Below are 23761 nucleotides of genomic sequence, written 5' to 3'. Positions count from 1 at the left end.
TAGTCGCTTTTTAGAAAAAAAAAGTCGCTAAGGGGGTCTGAAAACTCGCTAAATATAGCGACAAAGTCGCTAAGTTGGCAACACAGGTCAGGGACGAGCCGATAACCCTCGATTCAGCTGCTCACGTGACCGGGGGCAGGCTACTAGAACGCGTGGGCGTGTCTCTATGTGGATCCTACCCTAGAGCTCACCTGTCAGGTTGCAAGACCGAGGCCGTAAAGAACTTTCTTGGTCAAAACCCGACTGGAAAACAAAACAAAACAGCGCCATGGAGTCTCCAGTGAAGGATTCCCCGGTGAGACCGGGTTTCCACAGAATGGAGATCCAGAAAACGACGTGGGACGTCCCGCATAGATACGCGAACCTGCAGGCCATCGGCTCCGGAGCTTACGGGACAGTGTGGTGAGTTTACCCGGGCGATGGCGACAGTGCAGACATAATTTGTATCGCTCCTTTCCCTACTGTGTACAGAAAACTATAAAGTTGCTTTTGTTGTGTTTTTGTTGGTCTTTTGGTGGCCTACGATTAAGTTTAAAACTGCAATAAAAGGCTAAACATATTAAACTATTACTTGACGTGGTTTAGTACCAACAAGGAATTCATCCCCTCTAGGGAAGTATTTATTATAACGTTTTTAAACACAAAATGTAAAAACAACAACAACAAAAATAACAAAAAGACCCAACTCCAACAATCATAAAGGATTTGGAAAACTGGTAAACATGTTAAAGTGTGTGGTAATATTATGATTTTCCATTAGGTAATGTTGCGTTTTAAAAACAGCTTAGTGTGGCTTCATTTCTCTCTGCTTAGTCTGAATATATTTAAATGATCGTCTTGAAATGTTTTTCACTAAGGTTTCTGAATTTCTTGGAATTTCGTTTCGCTCCCTGAATGGGTCTAGCTGGCTTTCTCATCTGTTAACAGAAACACAATTGTCCCCCTGAGGCCACTCAGCAAGTCAGTGCAGGTTCTCTGATATGACAAGAATCTCTCCACTAACACAGAAGAACCCAGCCTGCAGGAATCCAGGATATCCCAGACGTGGCGCTACCTAATGATAAGCTACTGACAGACAGAATCATATTACTGATATTATCATAAAGATTTTGTTTAGTGTTGCAGAATACGTGAATACTTTTCGAACGCTGCATTTCTGGCTTTACAGATAAATAGGTCACATAATCAAAGGCAACATAACATAATGTAAGCTAATGCAATGCATCGTAACAATGTAATGTTGCATTACGTAACATGACCTGATGTAAGATAACCTAATGTAAAATAACATAATGTAATGTAACATAAGGTAACATTATGAAACAAGATAGTTATGTTAGGGTTGGATTTATTCTGGGTTATTTTTTAGGCATTTACGGTGCAGTACAGCGCTGGTAAGTGTTATTTGGACCACATGTGGCCCAAATATCCCAACACACCCGACCGCTGGCATATATAAGGCAGACCTGCAATGGATTTGAGGCAACCACACTCAGTCAAAACCAGATGTCCTGCATAGGAAACTGCAAATATGGGCAACATATGGACCAAACATTCATCTCTATGTTTGGGAAATTTTCATGGCTCATTCAGAGCACATTTCCGAACAGCAGCAATACTTATCAGTGTTTAGTTAATGAATGGATTGGTCAGCCATGTGAAATATATGTATTGTATTTGTTGTTGTGTCAATGTATGACTCTATTAGTTCAATGACTTTATCAGCTCACTGATTTTTTTTAGATTAGATTAGAATATTCAGCGCCAAAATTAGTACAGATTAATAGCAGTGCTAGATTACAATGGCCACTGTGTTTTCAATCACTGAGTCTGTGGTTGGTCACATTTAGCTCTGCCATCGACCAGAAGACCAAGGAGAAGGTGGCCATCAAGAAGCTCTACCGGCCTTTTCAGTCCCTCATCCACGCCACGCGGGCCTACAGAGAGCTCAGGCTGCTCCGCCACATACAGCATGAAAATGTAAGAAAAGTCAATGAAAATAAGATGATTTATTAACATGAAGCATTATAATCCCTGTCATACAGTAGGTGCTTATGCTTAATCCTTACTCAAACAGCAAGGTCAGACTCTAGCATGACAGAAACATCTGAATTTGTCATTTTTCTAAGCTGCAAATTTGTAATTTGAATGACATTAGAAGAACTCTAGTATATCAAATTAGTGCTGTCAAAGTGACTCTGTTGGGAAAGATACACATGAGTTAATTATAACCTTTGCTCTTTTTTCTCCTGTCTGGAAAAAAAGGTCAATTTTGAGGATAAGCACACTTTGTTGACCCTTCAACAAAAGCCCCATAATCTCATCAGTGGGCCTTGATGAGCTGAGACTGTTGTATATTGGTGGAACCCTCATCGCTCAGTATTTTCCTTGAAAAACATTTAAATGAGTTTCAGCTTTGCTTCCATTGACATGTGGAAACATGTTTAAAAATGTGAATCACTTGTTGTTGTTTTTAATTCAAGCTTCTTCTTTTTTTTAACAATTTCTAACCATCACACTTTATTTTTAGATAGTGCAAAGATGTTCAAAGTTGGATCCCTTTGATGTTCAATGACTCATTGTAACAAAGATGTTACTTTTATTTACAGCTTTGAAAACAGGAGTCACAAAGTCACAAAACCCAGAACTAGTAGATTTTACTACCTGTCCTACTGCTAACACTGAACTGTATGTGATCCCCTGACAAATATAGAGCTCCTGAAGTGTTTCATACACTGTAAGTCTGTTCTTAAGCCATTGGTGTTTTACTAATTTCCTCACTGTGTTTTTCTTTAAAGGTGATCTGCCTTCTTAATGTCTTCACACCTGACCCCACACTGGAGAAATTCCAAACCTTGTAAGTTGAAAGTAGTAGCAGCATTCTCCCACTAGTTGTTGCAACTTGTTGAGACCCCGCATGCATGTGTGCGCGTGCATGTACGTGTATGTGTACATGGATGTGTGAAAAGTTCAAAAACGCTAGTGTGAGAGCAAGCTGATTCTTGTTTGTTTTGCCTGTCTTTTTAGCAGTTGTCCAACTGTGTCTCCACATGTAAAAAGCTTCAAATGCGCTATTCAGCTCTGTTGATTTGAACAAAAACAGAATGCAGTGACTTAAAAACCCTGTGTTTTAAACCCAAAATAATACAAACACAATATATCAGATGCTAAAAGTAAGTAATTTTGATTATTAACCTCCTAAGACCCGAACTCTTTCATGACATGCATCTTTAATTTCTCTTTGCTATTTGGGCTGATTGGGACCTGATGCATGTAAAAAGAAAGAATTACCTGATTTTGACACTAGCAACACATTTCAGCAAAGTATGTATCTATAACGTTAAAAACATACTGACCTGTTGCCATGACACTGTCGTGGCAACAGGTCAGTAACACAACTGTGTTAAAAAAATCCCAAAGAGTGCAAGTCTGTCAGGAGTAAAGATTGGAAAGGGCTTCACCATCGTGACAAACTGTGTAAGACGCAACTTCAACAGTTTAAGAAAATGTCCTTCAGTGTATTTTGCTATCAATTTGTGTGTTTCATCATCTACAGTACATAATATCATTCAGAGAGTGTGGGTACTTCTCAGTATGCAAGGATGGGACTGGAAAAATAATATTAAATGGCCAGGATCTTCAGGCTCTCAGACAGAAGCAGATTTAAAGCAGGTACAGCTGTGTAGAGGAAATCAGAGCATGGGCCTATTAAGCAACAGACATGAAAATAACTCAGCATTTACAGCCTGACCTTTCTTAGATAAGCTTTCTTTTAGTCGTCTTCAGGAATAGTTCTCCAGGCTTCTTGAAGGGCATTCAAAGCTCTTCTTTGTACACTGGCTGCCTTTCGTTCTGCTCTCTGTCAAAATGATCCCTCACAGTGCTCTAGTCCATCAATTTAAATAACACCATCTCTTAGGTACTGTGTCAGGTCTTTGCTGGTGTTTTTTTCCCTACAACATCGCTTTCAGATACTTTGTCCTTTGTCCTCCACTTGTTCAGTTTCCTCAAAACTTTAAGGACTTACTGCACATCATGTCAGGATTTCAGCTAAAGGCTCTTTGGGAATGTGAGTGCAGAAATACTATTTTATGCCTGTTAAACTGTGTAAGCCAACTTGGCTCAACTAAAACATTAGAGTATATAATGCACTTTGTGACAGCCTGCTAGTTCCTATAACAATTTAAAACGAGTTCTTTGCTCAGTTGTCTGTTATGTGTAGACACAATACTAATTCATCCTGGTTTGAGATAGGTGACTTTTTTTTAATGCCTGAATGACTCATAGGTCAGTGTTAAGTGACTTAACAAACAAAAAAGCATTCCTCTGCTTTTGTGCTCATTTTCAGTCCAGTCACTTATAAGGACTGGACTGAAAATATGTGAAAAAGCAGCCAATGGCCAAAGTTGATGCAAAAGAGAAGACGCAGCTGAAAGCCGTCAGCGACAGGTGAAGATAATGAATGCAGGACAATGAACAGAGAGCAAACCTCTGCTTAAAAACTTTGCGTATTATTGAACATGTATCAATGTAAATATGCCAGACTTAGCCAGGAGGCTTCCTTTCATCTCAAAAACAATAAATAAAAATTTGAGCAAACCATAAGACAATGTACAACAATGTAGTCTCGACAAAAAATACACAACATAATACAATGAAATGTAAAACAACAAATAAATAAAAACATATAACATACACACATGAGTTAGAGCTGCAGTACTGTTCCAAATCTCACTACATTTAACTGACAGCACCTGTTTACTGACTGCTGTCTGTCTGTCTGTCTGATGAACAGACAAGAGAAAACCTGCTAAGAGTGACAGCGTAGCAATACCACAACAGACCCGATGACCACACTTTCATGCTTTTGAGCATTTCACACTTTTTTTTCCCTTCTGCTTGCTGTTCACACACTCTGCTACAGCTCCACAGCTCACAGCTGACACATACACCACAACAACAACATCATTCTGACAGATAGCGCAGCCTTTTATGCCGGCGAGGTGCATCCATCTCCCTGCAGCGACACTGCGGACTGTGCCCCGCCACAGACAGGGAATAACCAAAACACAGCAAACACTGGGACATGAAGGCTATGACTATACAGCATACACAGGGGGACAAAGACACTCACTCAGAGACAGGACGAAGGTGGGCAAAAGGCACAGATCCTGAGGTCACGAGATAACAGTAACATCCAAGCATGAACTGAAACGAAAAAAAATTATGAGACTAAAACCCATCACAGCAAACAGTGCCAGGAAAATTTAAAAACATTTCACTTTGCAAAGTCACTGCTGTTCATTTCAGTTTCCACATTTCTAAACACATTTGTTTCAGGAAGAGGGGGCGCGACACAGTGGTAAATGTGTCACTCCCCCCACATGCTGGTTTACATTGTCTGTGTGTTAGTCTGTTTGTAAACCGCTGCTGGCCTCTCACTCTTGTTCTTTTCCCTCTAGTTATATGGTAATGCCCTTCGTAGCCCAGGATCTGGGCCACATTATGAAGACCAAGAGATTAAGCAATCGCATCGTCACATACCTGTTCTACCAGCTTCTAAGAGGCTTGAAGGTGAGTGCTTCCTTGATTATTATCAGTGGCTTAATGAAGACTATAACATTTTCTCAGTCGGGAGGCTGTTTAAGTGTGATACATTGAGCTGAAAGTGTTTGCTGGAGCGTCATCTCGCTCTCAGTTAAGCAGCGAGGGATGAAAGCAGTGACAGTGCCAGTGTTGTGTAACCCTTGTGGAAAGGTGAGCTGTGAGGTGCTCCTTTTTGAGGTGCACTTCTTTCCATGCTGACGTCAATTCTTAGTAAAATCATGACGGCAGGTTGAAAATGGCTATTTCCACATCTGATTTTTTCTCCTTCATCAGAGGCATCAGTCTCATTTGTTACTTTGATAGACGGCCTACCCATATGGAAAATATATATATAAATCTTATAAAGTTTGTATCTGTCTTGTGTGAAACCTGTATGAAAAGCATACAAGAGTGACTTGTATACTGGCATGACTTGGATCCAGTATATCTGGATCCAAGTCATGCCATAGATGTGAACATATGAGCTTTCAGAGATGAGCGCCTCCCTGTGGTTTGTATGCTGTGACTTTTTTAAAAGCCAATTGTCTAATTAGTGTTTTGCTAGTTGCAAGCAGTGTTATTCTGTTTTCATGTTAAAAACTCAATTATAGTAAGTTTAACATTGAATTGATAAAGAAAGGGGAGGTACAGCTTTCACCCTGCTACTCCTCCATAACTTCACCTGACAGCAGTAAGTTTGACTCCCCTGCAGACATTATTCTTTTTACCCTTATCAAGGACGTTAAGACGATTGGTTACTTTGATCGACTGCCAAATCTTGAAGAACTATTATTATTATTATTATTATTATTATTATTTAATTAACCAGGCAACGTGGTTGCATAACTACTGCCTGATGTAATCAGACTGCCTGCGGTCATTGTGGTTGTTGCTAGCGTTGTTCTGTTTTCTTGTCCCTGCTCACAAGTTGCTTCTCATCCACAATGGGCACTGGGTGCAGTCACTTTATCCCTGCTCAGTCTCCCTGAAAGCTGGTTTGTCCTTTGAGCTTTCACCTTCTTGCTCTGGCCCTCCTCAACATCATCCCCAGACGGCTATACATCTGTCTCACTCACAAATAGGAGTTAGTAAGTTCTGCTGTCCACTATAAGAGACATTGTATAAAAGTTTGTTTTGAAAGAGTTAAAATTACTGTACAAGCTGAAATACTACTGAAGATAAGAACCTAAGGTTGAAGAAACCATCAGCTAACCTCCCTTGTAGCCATGAAATGTGGAAGCTGCAATGCTCATGATTTTTAAACGAAAGTCGATGTGGTCTGTTACACCAACCCCCCAAAATGTGGCATCAAAAGGAAAACCAGGATGTCCGCTTGACACTACAGTTGGACTCTGATACGTTGCATAATTTTTGGTCGATGGAGAGGTTTCAGACTCGTGTCGCTCACAGAGGACAAGAATTAATTGCTGGATCTTAGAGTATATGGAATAGAATAGACTGACATTTATATATTGCTTTTCTAGTACTTCTTTCCAGTCAAAGAGCTTTAGGCTAAACACTTCAAACACTCTATCTGCCTCAGATCCACGGCCAATTTAGAATTGCTAATTAGACCAGCATGCATGTCTGAGATCTGTCGGATTAACCCAGAGTCCCTGCAGGAAATTCACACAAGCACAGAGAGGATGTGTAAGCTCCAGTTTAAAGCATGAATCTTCTTGTCGTGAGGCGATAGTGCTAACCGCTGCACCACTGTGCCACAGTCAGCAAGTAACAAGTCTGAACTGAATGCTTTAAAGTAATAAAAGACTGCAGCAGCAGCACAAGGTGAAACATGCAGAGTGAAAAAGAAAGACAGCTTCCTAACATGACGAAATGAATGGATTCACTCAAGTCTGTATTCTCAGATATTTACTGAGAAACATGACCAGTCTCTACGTCTTCAGACCGTGGTTGTCATCGTCCTCTCGGGCCGTTTGCTGTCACTGAGCTGAGTGGTTTCCTACGTTTTAAGAATGAACCAGATTGTTGGTTTTCGATGTTTCTCTGACAGGTTTACTGTGTTCAGCCTAAGTCCAGTGAACAGCTACCAAATCAAATCCAGACCTTTTATCTGCTTAATCGGCCTCACCTGGCCATGAACTACTTGTCAGAAAACTTTCCAATCACCACTGAAAATGGAGGACTGTATATAAATATGGTGTCTGGCATATTTGTTAAACCTTTGTTAAATCTTTATTATTTGCGACACAAACTGAAATAAATCTTGCAAATTAAGATTGGGGAATCAGTTCTCTGGACTTACTAAGTTGTTCTAAATTTAGTCTATATTATTTAAATTACAGTGGGGCAAAAAAGTATTTAGTCAGCCACCGATTGTGCAAGTTCCCCCACTTAAAATGATGACAGAGGTCAGTAATTTGCACCAGAGGTACACTTCAACTGTGAGAGACAGAATGTGAAAAAAAATCCATGAATTCACATGGTAGGATTTGTAAAGAATTTATTCGTAAATCAGGGTGGAAAATAAGTATTTGGTCACCTGAAACAAGGAAAATCCCTGGCTCTCACAGACCTGTAACGTCTTCTGTAAGAAGCTTTTCTGTCCCCCACTCGTTACCTGTATGAATGGCACCTGTTTGACCTCATCATCTGTATAAAAGACACCTGTCCACAGCCTCAACCAGTCAGACTCCAAACTCCGCCATGGCCAAGACCAAAGAGCTTTCGAAGGACACCAGGAAAAGAATTGTAGACCTGCACCAGACTGGGAAGAGTGAATCTACAATAGGCAAGCAGCTTGGTGTGAAAAAATCAACTGTGGGAGCAATCATCAGAAAATGGAAGACATACAAGACCACTGATTAATCTCCCTCGATCTGGGGCTCCACGCAAGATCTCATCCCGTGGGGTCAAAATGATCATGAGAACGGTGAGCAAAGATCCCAGAACCACACGGGGGGACCTGGTGAATGACCTGCAGAGAGCTGGGACCAAAGTAACAAAGGTCACCATCAGTAACACACTACAACGGCAGGGAATCAAATCCCGCAGTGCCAGACGTGTTCCGCTGCTGAAGCCAGTGCATGTCCAGGCCCGTCTGAAGTTTGCCAGAGAGCACATGGATGATACAGCAGAGGATTGGGAGAATGTCATGTGGTCAGATGAAACCAAAGTAGAACTTTTTGGTATAAACTCAACTCGTCGTGTTTGGAGGAAGAAGAATACTGAGTTGCATCCCAAGAACACCATACCTACTGTGAAGCATGGGGGTGGAAACATCATGCTATGGGCTGTTTTTCTGCCAAGGGGACAGGACGACTGATCCGTGTTAAGGACAGAATGAATGGGGCCAAGTATCGTGAGATTTTGAGCCAAAACCTCCTTCCATCAGTGAGAACTTTGAAGATGAAACGAGGCTGGGTCTTCCAACATGACAATGATCCAAAACACACCGCCCGGGCAACAAAGGAGTGGCTCCGTAAGAAGCATTTGAAAGTCCTGGAGTGGCCTAGCCAGTCTCCAGACCTCAACCCCATAGAAAATCTGTGGCGGGAGTTGAAAGTCCGTGTTGCTCGGCGACAGCCCCAAAACATCACTGCTCTTGAGAAGATCTGCATGGAGGAATGGGCCAAAATACCAGCTACTGTATGTGCAAACCTGGTAAAGACCTATAGTAAACGTTTGACCTCTGTTATTGCCAACAAAGGTTATGTTACAAAGTATTGAGTTGTATTTTTGTTATTGACCAAATACTTATTTTCCACCCTGATTTACGAATAAATTCTTTACAAATCCTACCATGTGAATTCATGGATTTTTTTTTCACATTCTGTCTCTCACAGTTGAAGTGTACCTCTGGTGCAAATTACTGACCTCTGTCATCATTTTAAGTGGGGGAACTTGCACAATCGGTGGCTGACTAAATACTTTTTTGCCCCACTGTATTTAAATAAACTGTGTTTATTTTAAACACTCAGAGCACACCCAGCCTATTCAGTTAATGGATGCTAGAGTGAGTAAGCTTTACGTATGCTTCTCATGTAATGCTCATCAATGTGTAACCAGGATACTGTATGGAATTCTGGTTTCAAAGGGGGAAACAATGCCAGCTTTGTGTCTTTGACTTTAACTGCCAGAATCTTTGATCGCAAGATGTTTTCTCCTTGTTATCAGTGCTTCTGTGACATCACAGCAACTGGGTTTGCGGGTGCGGGGGGAGGCTTTGTTTACAGAGTAGTAAACCTGTGCAACTGCCTGCTATATTAAACATGACACATGCTGTGTTATACTGTGGGTGTAAACTGTTTCTTCTCTTTCTTCACAGTACATTCACTCTGCAGGAATCATTCATCGGGTGGGTATATGAACATTACTGAATGTTGTCTTGTTTCTTTACGTTGTCGTGGGTTCTCAAGAATGACACCATTACTTGAAGAGAGGTATTTTATCGAACTGTGGTTCACATGTAAACAAAGCTTCGCCATCACAGTCTACTCCGAGGTAACGCCCTCTGGCTCTCTAGCTCCCCCTACAGTCTAGGAGTATTAACAACATAAAACATGATAGTAGGCAAATAAGGATTTGCTGTTATCATTACAAATGTTACCAGACTTACAGCATTCTCACTCAGAATCATGTTTGCCTCTAAAGTGCCGTTAGAAGAATAGTTTGGCATTTTGGGAAATCTACTTTTTTACCTTCATGTTGGACCAGTATGACGTTTGAGCTAGCTAACAGTTTAGGTCTGTATGCTAAGCTAAGCATACAGATTGGAAATATTCAGCAGAAACTACCTTACCTGGGTCAGTGTCATTGTTTTTTTTTGTTTTTGTTTTGTTTCTTTTTTTAGCAAAGAGGACAGAAACCTGCAGCCCGCATAATGAAACTTAGGACTCATTGCTCATAGTGTTGTCAAAGGAGCTTGCAAAGAAAAGCGTCTGGACTTCTTTAAGTTACTTAAAGAAGTCCAGACGCTTTTCTTTGCAAGCTCCTTTGACTACGATGACCTGGATGACTGAGAACCTTCACAGACATATTGCTCATAGTGTTAGCACCCATGTAGTATGTGGTCTAAAAACTCAGCCTTTCTACTTGTTTTTAACACATTACACCTCATTTTTATTGACAGCAGTGTCTGAATCAAAAAATATTTTAAAAAGTCGCATGGGAGTAGACTTCATGACAATTCCTAACCTATTTTCAGATCTTTCAGAACTCTTTACTGAGATGACAGTGGCCTGCATCTCCTTGGATGTTTCAAAGTATTCTCCACTGGTAGATCCAGATATTTTTCACAGTTACCCCTTCTATCACACTGCAGGACTGGACAATTACTGTGCTATCGGGTTGGGTAAAGTGTAGAAAAGTTTAGGGCTGGAGTGCATGTGTGAAAATAGTTTCAAGAAGAGCTTAGTAACCCTTTTCACACTGATCTACTTCAGTTGACTCCAGTCCTCAATTTTGCATTTACATTGGGTACATTGGGTAAAATGAGACTTTATGTTTCTGAAAATGGTCCAGTGAAGTGATTTTGGCATATTTATACTTTGTCACACAGGCACAGTTAGCCTTAAAGCTACAGTCCAGAGTTTAGACATAGATAATGGCATTAGAGCACAAACTTCACATTAAAAAAAGATAACCAGTCGAAATTTCTGAATGGTATTAAGTTGGATCAGCACGGTGGTTAGCACTGTTGCTGCACAGCAAGAAGGTCCCAAGTTCAATTCCACCATCAGACTGGGGTCTTTCTGTGTGCAGTTTGCATGTTCTGCCCGTGTTCTCCCCGGGTACTTCGGCTTCCTCCCACAGTCCAGAGACATGCAGTTAGTGGGGATAGGTTAATTGGTCAATCTAAATTGCCCATAGGTGTGAATCTATGAGTTAATGAGTGTGTGCGAATGGTTGTCTCTATGTGTTAGCCCTGCAACAGACTGGCAACCTCTCCAGGGTGTACCCTGCCTCTCGCCCTATGACAGTTGGCATAGGCTCCAGCGCTCCACGATCCTGGATAGGTTAAGCGGAAGCGAATGGATGGATAGATAAAGTTGGATTGTATTAATATTTTTTTAACATGAAATTCTTAGACTTAAAATGAGGAAAAATACTATTTTGCCATTGTCATTCAACTTTCATGCCAGACTGAAAGAAAATGCACGTTTTTCATTTTTGAGGCCTACTGTCTTTGAGGAACTAATAATTCAGGTTCATTTTAAAATATGCTCAAAGGCATTAAAAATGAAGCTACCTAACCCAAAGTATCAATGTACAATTGTGTTTACATACAAATAAATGGAGCAAAATAATTAAGAGTAATAAAAGAGGGATTAGTAACTCATTTCATGCAAATAGTCTTGCAAGGCAACATGTGATCGGTTTTTGTGTTTACATTTAAAAACATCGTCCTGAGAGCTCTGTGTTTTGACAGTGTTTCAGAAATTATTTTCTTCCACATGCCTGAAAATGAAAAGTGGACAATTCTGAGATGTCATTGCTTTTTACCAGCATTAAGGTAAAACTGTAAGTACAAGTTGTACACAGTTCTTGGAATGACCCACTAAACAGAAGAAACATTACCTGATACAAACATGGCCTCTTTCCCATCCCTGTGCATCCTTTTTTAAAGCTCCTCCTTAACATTTGCCTTCTCTTTGAACATCTTTAATGATCACACACCGACTTGACTGATTTCCAGGTCACAACAGGCCAATGGAGGAAACAAAGAGTTATATCTTAGAGAAATGAGAGAAATACCCAAAAAGGATGCAAACATTCCTTTATCTCTAAGTAAAGAAGCCATTCAGAGTGTTATTTCCCAACATGTTGAACTGTTTGGGTTTTTCTGTATTATTTTTTGTATTAACTGCTCATTTTTCTAAGGTTGTAATACACTGACTTAATGACTTAATGTCTTGTAGGATCTGAAGCCTGGTAATCTCGCTGTGAATGAGAACTGTGAATTAAAGGTAAGATGAAAGAAATGTAGCAGTTAGATTTTTGATCTTTAAATAATTTTACCATCCTCTCATTCATGCTTAAAATAGGCAAAGCATTTCATTTTAACTGTAGATGAAGATGCAACAAAATATCTTTGATCTCAGATTCTGGATTTTGGCCTGGCAAGACATACAGAGAGTGAAATGACTGGTTACGTTGTAACACGGTGGTACCGAGCACCAGAGGTCATATTTAACTGGATGCACTACAGCCAGACAGGTAATAATGTTGTTTACCTTCAAAGCAAATAGTTATTTGTTTAAGATATAAACAGACTGTTGCAACATGCTACAATGTGCTAATACTCAGGTCCTTTTTTGAACTCTTCTCCTCTGCAGTGGATGTCTGGTCAGCTGCCTGTATACTGGCTGAAATGATCACTGGCCAGGTGCTTTTCCGAGGACAGGACAGTATCCACACACATTTTAATGAAACTCTGTATGCTCAGTTATGGGAGACACAACCCAGCATGATTTCTTTTTATTTGAATGTTAAGGAAATAAAAAAAAGTCAGGTGAAGCACTGTAAAAGTTTGTTATTCCTGGTGTCTCGATGACCAGAAAGCTGAGAGTAGGTTATCGCTAAAATCTACGTCTATATTATGTCATTTCCCCAATCTTGACTCAAGAGTTGGTGATGTTTGCAGGAATATTTAGTCAGTTTTCTATCTACTAAATCCATCACTCAAGTGCAATGCTAAAACTTTTAATAAGGTAGTAATAATAATAATAATGATAAGGGAAGAAAAGACAAGACGGAAACAACAAAGATATATTTTTTTAACAGTCTTTTTTGAGGTAGGACAGCACTGAACTCTTGAGTATGTGATGATGAAATCTGGCCTCCCTTCTAAGAACATAGCAAGCTTTAATACTTACCTTAAACATTTTAATGAAAAGCTCCCAGAGAACTGGACACAATAGGAAGTCTTTAAGGTAACTGGGTTTTTACCATAGATAAATGATCTACTGTACATAAAGGATGGATGCGGCCGTTGTGCTATTGACCATTCGTTTTGGACTTTGTATTTTAAAGCTTCACTAGCACCATGTTAGTGTTTTGAAGCCGTATTTATTTGAGAGTGCTTTCAGCTAATGCTGGCAAGCATACTCTGCCAACAGATCTACCTCGTGCTGTTGAATATTCTCAGCCTTTCTTAACGAGCTTGTTCAGGTATCGATCAGCTGAAGAAGATCCTCCGTCTAACAGGGACTCCAGATTCCTCCCTGGTGCAGAAGATGCAGAGTAAAGATGTGAGTTTTGCAGTCTGGTGTTTTTAAAAGGCTGTGGAGCTGCAACAGTTGTTTCTGGAAGGGCTTTGTCTGCGTGCAGAGATTTTAGTTTGGCTGATGCTGCTGATCTTTTCTGTTTTATAAAGCTCTAACATGGAAACAAATGTGTGTTTCAGGCACAATCATATGTGCGAGGTCTCCCTCCACAAAAGAAGAAAAACTTCAAGGAAGCTTTTCCAGGCTTGGATGACAATGGTGGGCTACTTTATTTTATTCATATCTGAAATCTTGAATAGTTTTCTTTACAAAGATGTTCCCTCACACTCCGCTTAGATTAAAGCTCAAACCAGATATTTCAAGTATGTGTATATGGAGAGCGTGGCTGCTGAATCCCGTGACGCACATTTTACATGTGTGATGAGTAGATTTTACTGCAGTGAATCTTTGAATTAAAAAAAAATCAGCTTTAAAGCATTTTGTGTCTTGATACATCCAGTTATAGACCTGTTGGAGGGGATGTTGCTGCTGGATCCTGAGGCCAGGCTGACAGCTAAGCAGGGATTGTCCCACCCCTACGTGGCTGAATATCACGACCCAGACTGCGAACCAGACTCTGAGCCCTATGACGACTCCTTCGAGAGCCTGGAGCTCGCTATTGGCGAGTGGAAGAGTAAGTGCAGGTGTTATGTTGGAGAATGGAGATGATGGAAACGTTGCCAACATGTGATGAGATAATTTATGAGTACTGTGTGTGTGTGTGTGTGTGTGTGTGTGTGTGTGTGTGTGTGTGTGTGTGTGTGTGTAAAATGAACAGAATTCTAATACTATCCAAATTTCAGTCATATTTTTTTAACACTGCTTTCCTTTCTTTCTTTCCAATCAGGTCTGATCCACATGGAGATCATGACCTTTGACCCTGACCACCCTAGTATGACAGCCATGTAGATCCCTTCAACTGTTTAGGTATAATATATGCACAAAGTGAAAATTTGTCATATAACATCTTAAAAGTGTTTTTGGTGCATCTGATGTGTTTTGCAGTTACAATGTATTTCAATACAGGGCAGCTTTATTTTGTATGGCGGCCTCTACAGCACAATAGGAAAACTAGAGTCTGTAAGAAGTAACGATAAGAGTAATATTCTTTCATTGTGGATTACTTTGGTACCTTCACTATGCAATGAAAACAAATGTGTTTGCAAGTGTGGTTGCACGTAAAATGCATTTGTGATTCAAATGTAAGTAAGCTTTAGGAAATGCACAAATGTTATGTTGGAATTGGCGCTTGTGGATATTATCTGTTCAATGACCTGTGGTGTTTGTAATAACTTAAACCACATTTAGAATGAAAGGCAAACAAAATAAAATACAAGTACAGGAAAAGCCGTTCATACTTAACATAACAACATTGCAACATTTGTTTGTTACGCTGAAGCGGTGTCTGCTCATTTCAGTAAGGATGAAATTTTTTTTTTTTATTGAGTATAGCTTTAATTCAAGGTTTTTATCTGACACGCCCCGTGTCAGAGTGTTTGGAAAGGAAATGCTAATTAACAAAGAGTTTAGAAGATTTCAGTCCAAGACTCCTTTCACATTTAATAACACTTTATTTTACTTATCACTGAATTGTCAGTGGGAACAGACGTGTGTGACAAAGTCAAGATCAGGTTCATAAGTACAGGGGTTTATGGTTAAAAGCTAGTTACAGTCACTTTACATGGGCGTATTTGTCTTTCTGTATGTTTTTGTGTCATGTATTCACAACAAATATGGGTATATTGTGCAATGTTACTCTCTTCATTTCATAATGATCCTAATCATTTACACTGTTGTGTTTATCTTTGTTTTTTTATTACTTCTGTCATCTTAATTCAAGAAAAAAAACCATTTCAATTAAAAAATAAAAGAAACTGTCTGTTTTCTATTGTGGTTTCAGTTTAGTTTCAGTAGAGGGCAGTATAGCATTACAGGTATGAAGAACAAAGTTACTCAGTGGTGGCTTCATATCTTACACATAATAATAATAATAATAATAATAATAATAATAATAATAATCTTGTATTCAAAGAGCTGAAAGTAGCAGTTAACTCAACTCACTGTGCAGGCCATTAAAAAAACCAAACATTTAGATGCAGCTTTATTTCCTGGTCATCCCAACCTGCAGTCCACCTTACTTGATGTACCTCATCCTCATTGATCAATAAGGATTGAGCAAACTAACCTTGGAAGTAACGTTTCTTCAGGGAATCGTCATCCATCTGCAGGATGTCGCAGACTGCAGCCGTGGTGGATAACAGCAACTCAACAAGTTGGAACAAGAAGTAGCAGATCTTACCTTCATAGGGAATTCTGATGGTGATGATCGGGCATGTGTTTGACATTCTGTAGGAATACTTCTAGGATATATTCATGACTGTTTTATTTAGTTTACTCATTGAAGCTAAGGTAACTGGTGACCTTAAGGGCAAAAATCCATGTGCTTCTCTTATTTTGAGTTGACTGACTTAATCCCCACCTCTGGTTTCAAAGCCAAAGGTTTATATACCTGATACTCTTATGGTTGATTCATCACTATGATGCGCATCCACGTAGCTTTTGCCCGTAGCACTATTCAAAGCACAACAATATCTATGTTCATCCACCCTGTCCCAATAATGTCCCAATTTTTCTTTATAATGCTTTCAGGACAGTCTCTCTGCTGTAGCATGAGACAAAGTGAAGTTTATGAGTTTGCTCTGTTTTGGTTTATAGCTGAGTGCTTGGCCGCTCCAGAGACAAAACTTTGCTGTGAGCCAGACTGTGATATGCTTGATATGCACCTATTTTCAGATCAGGACAAATGTGTGCACTGGTGTAATTAAAACAGATGGATTTATTTTTGATTTGTTCCCTCCTTATAAAGGTGCAGGTAGTGCAGATTTCAAAAGGTGAGGGCTCCCTCCATCTTTAGTCCACAGTCTGAGGTTCAGAGTAACAACAATGTTTCTTAAAACTTCAATCATGAACATTAAAAAAGGATGAAAAAACCCACAACAGTCCAAACTATTTCAGTTTTATCTCTTTTGAAGTTACAGTGTAAGTACTAAAATATACACACAATAAAGCTGAAAACTTGATAATAAAAAGAAAGCAGTGAAATTGTGGCACACAAGATATCCCAGTTAAAAAAAAATAGGAAAGTGAGGAAACTCCAATCAGTCTAATATGTGCTGCAGTGCTGCAGCAGAGCTAAGCTGCAATGCCCAGCATTTAATGAAGGTAGTGGAGGGCCCTGTTTACTGCTTTCAATCAGAAAGTGCAGCTTTGTTAACATAAGGCTCCTTATCTTCTTGGCTGCTGCCAAGAAAAAGTTTACATAAAGAACAAAGCAAATGTGCAGTACTGATACTGTGGGGATCACTCATATTGTGAACTGTTGCAGACTGCTTTACTGATGCTCCTGATTTTTAGCCCCATTTTACAAGCATCTACTGCAGACACAAACATCTATCGTGCCACACCCAATCACCACTCCAGCGTAGTCCTGTGTGCTCTCCTGTTTCACGGTTCTGCACGGGCTTGTTGCATTCATCTCACCTTAGTCAAACTTTTGGCAGACCTGCTTACACATATCTGCCGTGTCATAGGTGTGGGCCGCATATCATATTCACAGGGCTTCCCGAAATTTGTCGAAAATGTAGCTTAATAAGTTTTTAACATATCTTTCTAGCATGTATCTGTCCCAGATGGTGCCAGACAATCGATTGGCTTGAATAAGTGCCCTCATGATATACAGTATGCAAAGTAAAAACATTCAGGTGGATAAGTGAAACAATATAATTATGCCTACAGAGTCACTTCCATATTTGCACTGCATATCAATGTCCTATATTAAAGAGAATTCCAGCTCTGTCATTTTGAGGAGCCTTTTGAGGGCTGAATTATTTTTTTGTTTTGTATTTTTAGATCCCCCCCCTGCGACTCTGAAAAGGATAAGCGGAAGCGAATGGATGGATGGTATTTTTAGATCACTATAAAGACAATAAAGGAAACTTATTTGGTTATATTTGGTTTTTCTGTCATATAATGTGGAATTTAAATATGATCCAGGTTTGAAATATTGAATCTAGTGTGTGTGTGTGTGTGTGTGTGTTTGTGCGGTGTCTGCATTTTTAGCCTTGGAGGTTTCCGTTTGCTAGTTTCTTATCCACAAATACTACTTGTTTGCTTATTTATTAATACTTTTCACTTCAAAATTAAACTGAAGATTAACACCGTGTTGCTCTATAATAACTAAGCAAACCAGTTACATTTGTATAATGTAATGTAAATAATGTTCCATTATTTTACTATTATTTGCTTGACTACATTAGTGTTGTGTTATATCAACCGTATTATTTCGGCAGTTTCAGCTACAGCTAACCATGAGTTAAAAGTTTGGGACATTCAAATGTTACAATAGTAAGAATTCACAGGAACAAGATCTGGAAATGTATGTGAACACAGATTTATTTCAGTTTTGTTGGTACAAATTCCCAATAAACCTGGCAGTTCCAGTCAGCCTGATCCTTTTTAAAACATTTTTATTATTCAGAGTGAAAATAGAAGTAAAGCATGATCACAACACCATTTATTTACTGCAGTGGAGAAATCATTTTTCTCTTAACATAGGAGAAGAAATATGAAAGTGTTTCATGTGGCTGCTTTTGATGATGTCAAACTGCATAACAAAATGACAGATATTAGAAAACTTCCTGTGGTGCCATTTTGTATACAATAGTAGTTGCTTTGTAAGGATTCTCTGTCCTGACACTACAAGGATCCTCTTGTCTGCACAACAGCACATCCAACAACTAAAAGACAGCCAGGCTGACTGATCAAAGAAAGAAAGGACTGACTCACATCTTTGCTGCTCACAACAATCTCTGTACCTTTCTGCTTGAATTTGGATTTAATGTCTCTAACTCTCTTTGGGCATGTGGTGCCATTACATGGATCGGCTGTCTTTGACTTGTCAAGCGTATATGTTTCTGAGGTTGCTCTGTGCATGCAGGGAACGACAGGGCGGGGTTTATGGAGGTCATGATGAGGAGAAGAAAAATAAGAGAAGAAGAAAAAATGGATTGGATTGCCACTGGTTCTGTTAACGGCGGCTGGAATATTGGCTGACTCTTGATTTTGAGATGCTAGAGGTGCTGCTGCCACTGCCAAAGCCGCCCATGCCGCTACCGTAGCCCATGCCCATGCCGCTACCGTAGCCCATGCCCATGCCGCCACCGCCCATGCCCATGCCGCCACCGCCCATGCCCATGCCGCCACCGCCCATGCCCATGCCGCCGAAGCCGCTGCCACCGCCGCCACCTGGTGAGGAGAAGAACACATTTGTCAGGAGAAAGGCTTTAAATTTCGTTTTTTAGGTAAAACTTTGGAACTCTGATACAAAACAAACAACAACAAAAAAGCCCAAAATGCTGTATATGTTAATACATACCGGAGCTGCTGGTTGAGGTCTGCATATGGATGGTTGCTTTTGGAAAACCAGAGGCAATCCTACAAAGAAGAACAAAATGTAACAATTTGATGAGCTGGTAATGTCATTGTCACCATGAAAACTTCATTTAGCTTCTCCTGTGTTTTAGAGGATTATTTATTTATTTATTTATTACCTTATTTCCTCTCCTTCCAGCAGTTTCCTGTAGGTGGCAATCTCAATGTCCAGAGCCAGCTTGACGTTCATGAGCTCTTGGTACTCGCGGACTTGGCGGGCCATGTCCTGCTTGGCTCTCTGCAGGGCATCTTCCAGGTCCTTGATGCGGGCCTTGGCGTCCTTCACAGCCAGCTCGCCACGCTCCTCTGCCTCAGCAATCTGGGCCTCCAGGCTGTTGCGCTGGGAGGTTAGAAAATTAGCAGAAGCTTTAAATGTGATATTTCTCATTCACAATGGTATCTATGTGTTAAGCATTTATGTTTAACACATATGTAAGAAATAATCTCATCAGCTATGCAGAAACATGCATTACCTGTCCCTTGACTGCCTCAATCTCATTCTGAAGGCGGCTAATCATGCGGTTGAGCTCAGCAATCTCACTCTTTGTGTTACGAAGGTCATCCCCTGCCTGGTTTGCACTGACCTGCATCTCCTGGAACTGAAGGAATCAGATTGAGAACAAGTGTTATTGCAGATTCCACAGACCAATCCACTTTTATTTGACTTGGCAGACTTTCTCTACCTACCTTGGACTGGTACCATTTCTCAGCTTCCGCTCGGCTGTTGTTGGCGATGTCCTCGTACTGTGCCTTGACTTCAGCCACAATGGCGTCCATATCCAGGCTGCGGCTGTTGTCCATCTCCACAATGACAGAAGTGTCCTTGATCTGTCCCTGAAGCTCAGCAAGCTCCTGTGAACAAGACACAAGTTCTTTTAAAAAAAAATTTAACTGAAAGATTAAAAAAAAAATAGTACAAAATAAACACATCTGTGTGTGCCACAGTGCTATTCAATGGTTTTTTTTCTTACAGCTTCATAGATAGCTCTGAGGAAGTTAATTTCATCCTGAAGAGCATCAACCTTGGCCTCTAACTCAATTTTGTTCATGTAGGCTCCATCTACATCCTGTAAAGGAGGATAAAGTAGACTGCATTAGTCACGGCGCTTGCAGAAATGATAATTCATGCATCATCTATCATCATTATGACAACTTTTTAATGGCACATCCATTCTCACCTTCTTAAGGAGCACAAATTCATTTTCGACTCCAGCACGCTTGTTGATTTCATCTTCATATCTGTCGCAAAAATTGCAAGAAAAATGAGCTGAAAACAATCAGGCATCATCTACTGGAAGTCAGCTGATGTGTTCATTGTGACTCGTGGGAACTCACTTGTTCTTGAAGTCCTCCACCAGTCCCTGCATGTTTTTCAGCTCAGACTCCAGCTTGATCTTCTCATTGCCCAGCCCGTCCAGCTGTCTGCGCAGGTTGGCAATGTAAGCTTCAAACATGGCGTCGATGTTGGAGCGGGTGGTGGTCTGCTCCTGCAGCAGGTTCCACTTGGTCTCCAGCATTTTGTTTTGCTGCTCCAGGAAGCGGACCTAAATGGTGATATAATTTGACAAATTTAGATCTGCAGTCATAGAATAGCAATACTTGCCTTGAGGTCCTATGCCTGCTTGTTTTTCTCTGGAGATCCATCAGTCCATGGATCACGTGTAACTTTCCCACATTAAAAACTCTTGCAGGCAAAACAATGCCAACGACCATATTAAAATTCCTCACAGTGCACGACTGTTCTAGACACACTGCACTGTGGAGCTTGCTTGTGAGACTTAGAAGATCAACCATTGTTTGATTAAACAGTAGAGCCCAAAAGTTAATTTCTGGGTGTGTCTTTAAGGTGCCACACCCTCCTCCAACCACTTGACATCAGCGCTCCCTCGCCTCCAGGATGCATACTTTCACTGATTGAACATGCCTGCCTCAACCCTCACCAATTAATGTGTCACACCTAAAGATTAAGATTAACTGTTATGTCAAATGTACGATTCGCATTATACTTTAGTTTAATATATTATACTAAACAAAAATGTTCTTTAAACATCTAAGCCATTTTTTTCTGCTATTAATGATTGTTTTTGTGATGCTTTATTGCAGTAATATACCGTTTTATTTGAAATTTGAAATAAGGAGTCTTCAAAGGATGGGATCAGGTTACCTGTTTGAAGACAGATAAGGTGTGGCACGTAGCGCGCAGAAAGAGCTAACTCAGCATTTTCTCATACAGGGTGTGGTTAGAGATTTTGCCATTACTGCCTGAGAGAAACGGTCCCTCATCAATGCATCCTCTTTAATTAAACATGAAACTGCATGTGGGAGAATTTAAAGTAAAAGCCTGTCACTTCTTGCTGCCATGGGAACAAGTGATAACCAGATCCCTCGCTCCTCTCACCTGATAATGCAGCAGTAACTGGATATGACCGCTCTACTGTTTCCATGCTTTCACTCTACACAGAGACAGCTTGCAGGCTGTGCTCATAATGAAATTTTAAGGAGCATCATGTTGCTTAGTTTGAGGGGTGAATTTTAAGCAAATCACCCAGCAGTTCTCAACATTCATCAGCATTCAGTTAGCATTTCCAGGTTTAGTTGAGCTGTTGCATAATATTTAATGAGCTCAAGGGCCCTTTCAACAAAAGCCTGCCTTTGCATCTTTTTCTAATATGTTGAGGTTAATTTAGAAACCAGCTTCAGGATTTTCATTCTGCTGACATGTTGTGAGACTAAAATGAAAGCTAGACAAAACCTTTTTCAATATCAGATAGGAAACGTGCCACTCACCTTCTCAATGAAGTGTGCAAAGCTTTCAGTGCAACTAGAGTAGCTCCTGCTTGAGAAGAATAAAACGGCCTGAAACTTTTTTTTGAAACTCTTACCTTGTCAATGAAGGAAGCAAAGCGGTTGTTGAGAGTCTTGATTTGCTCTTTCTCCTGGGTGCGGACAGTCTGGATGTTGGGGTCGATCTCAAGGTTATAGGGGGCCAGCAAGCTCTGGTTTACTTGGACTTGTGTGATCAGAGGCACTGAACTTGGACCACCACCACCACCGAAACCGCCACCACCGAAACCGCCACCACCGAAACCGCCGAAACCGCCATCACCGAAACCGCCACCACCCAAACCGCCACCACCCAAACCGCCACCAACACCCAAACCACTGCCACCATAAGAAGAACAACTACTGACACTACCAATACCACCACCACCATAAACGCTAGCCATGCCTGATCTGAGCACCCCTAGATTGACAGATTTTGAGGAAAAACTCTGTTGTTGTCGTCTTCCTCCTCCTCCTCCTCCTCCTCCCATACGGCTGGAACTACCACCAATACCAGCTTGTCTTCCACTATAGCTGTTCCGCACAACCGTTGTGGGCCTGGTCGACGACATGGCTGGTTTCTTCTTAAGAAGAAGGATTCAAAGAGAAAAGCAAAGAGAGAGAGGTTTGGGAGAGTAGTGGAGCCCACTAAGAGGAAGGTCAAGTCCCTCTAAGTGTCTTGTCTCTGTCTACGATGGATTTTTATCTGTCTCCAGCTGAGGAGGAGGTCCCAGTAAGCTCAGCCTCCTCTGCACCTCCCCTCAACCCTCCTCCTATTACCTGGATCCTGAAAGGTGTGCTTGCAGGCAGTGCAGATTGGCTCAGCCTGTCAGACAGGTAATAGCGCCACCCCTGTAAAGCGATCTGGGCTTGACACACCCAGAGCTGGGAGGGCAGGAAAGGCATTTGGCAAAGACTCTTTTTGTTGATTAGCTAGGGGTGTTCTGTGTATAGGGTGGGGACCTGCATACTCACTGTGCCACCTTTCTTTTATCTACTTTTTACCTTCTGGCGAGATTCAACAAAAGTTTTGACTTTTTCAAAGCATTTTTTCTCTGTATCCTCTGTGTGAGCACATCTTTGTATTTTACTGGGATTGTGGACATGAAATTAAGATAAAACGATCTATAGGATTAAGTTGGGTAAAATTGCCCTTTAACTACGCTGAAAATGTTTCAGCAAGCAATTTAACCAGTTTTTGCTTGTCAAAATGCAATGCACATTCTTCCAGGTATGTTTTTAGATACACAGGAAAACCTTAAATTTAAATAATCTTTAAAGTGAGTTTTAAGATCTGCGACAGAGCACCAAAGTGTGACTTCACAAGTAAAACATTTTTACATAAAATAAAACCAAAAAAACAAAGTCACATTAAGATAATTAGTTTGGTAGTCGGCTGAAGGATAATCCAAGATAAAGTGGAGACCTTGAGACAAGTAAACTGGTTTTACAGGAGATTCCCTGCAGACAGTACAGTACTTACCCACTGCACAAAATCCCACAGATACACACAGAGAAAAGCTGAATCGGAGAATAAATGGTGGTCATTTCAATGAAACATGGTTTCCACATTATGCACAGTGAGCATATGAAGGAATCCACCCCGTGCTGCTTATGTGCTCAGGCCTGCAGCT

The 23761-nt window shown here is 40.5% G+C and overlaps 2 protein-coding genes across 2 annotated transcripts; one reads left to right on the top strand and one right to left on the bottom strand.

Annotated features, from left to right (window-relative positions):
• The first annotated feature begins 137 nt into the window (after positions 1-137).
• On the top strand, positions 138-18578 carry LOC146494931 (mitogen-activated protein kinase 14A). Its single transcript, XM_085145907.1, has 12 exons — positions 138-402; positions 1851-1980; positions 2799-2857; positions 5463-5574; positions 9875-9904; positions 12468-12515; positions 12651-12765; positions 12885-12956; positions 13720-13799; positions 13955-14033; positions 14275-14448; positions 14662-18578. The coding sequence occupies exons 1-12, from the start codon at positions 269-271 to the stop codon at positions 14721-14723; spliced, it is 1095 nt and encodes a 364-aa protein (XP_085002033.1). The 5' UTR covers positions 138-268; the 3' UTR covers positions 14724-18578.
• Positions 18249-22821, bottom strand: LOC146494930 (keratin, type II cytoskeletal 8-like). Its single transcript, XM_085145906.1, has 9 exons — positions 22187-22821; positions 20640-20848; positions 20483-20543; positions 20276-20371; positions 19992-20156; positions 19778-19903; positions 19424-19644; positions 19249-19307; positions 18249-19118 (listed from the first exon to the last, which is right to left on the bottom strand). The coding sequence occupies exons 1-9, from the start codon at positions 22697-22699 to the stop codon at positions 18901-18903; spliced, it is 1668 nt and encodes a 555-aa protein (XP_085002032.1). The 5' UTR covers positions 22700-22821; the 3' UTR covers positions 18249-18900.
• Positions 22822-23761: the final 940 nt, after the last annotated feature.

Source organism: Neolamprologus multifasciatus, chromosome 20 (genome assembly GCF_963576455.1).
Source record: "Neolamprologus multifasciatus chromosome 20, fNeoMul1.2, whole genome shotgun sequence".
Taxonomy (NCBI): Eukaryota; Metazoa; Chordata; class Actinopteri; order Cichliformes; family Cichlidae; genus Neolamprologus; species Neolamprologus multifasciatus.
Note: the sequence above shows the minus strand (reverse complement) of the source record. Positions and strands in the feature narration are given on the sequence as shown.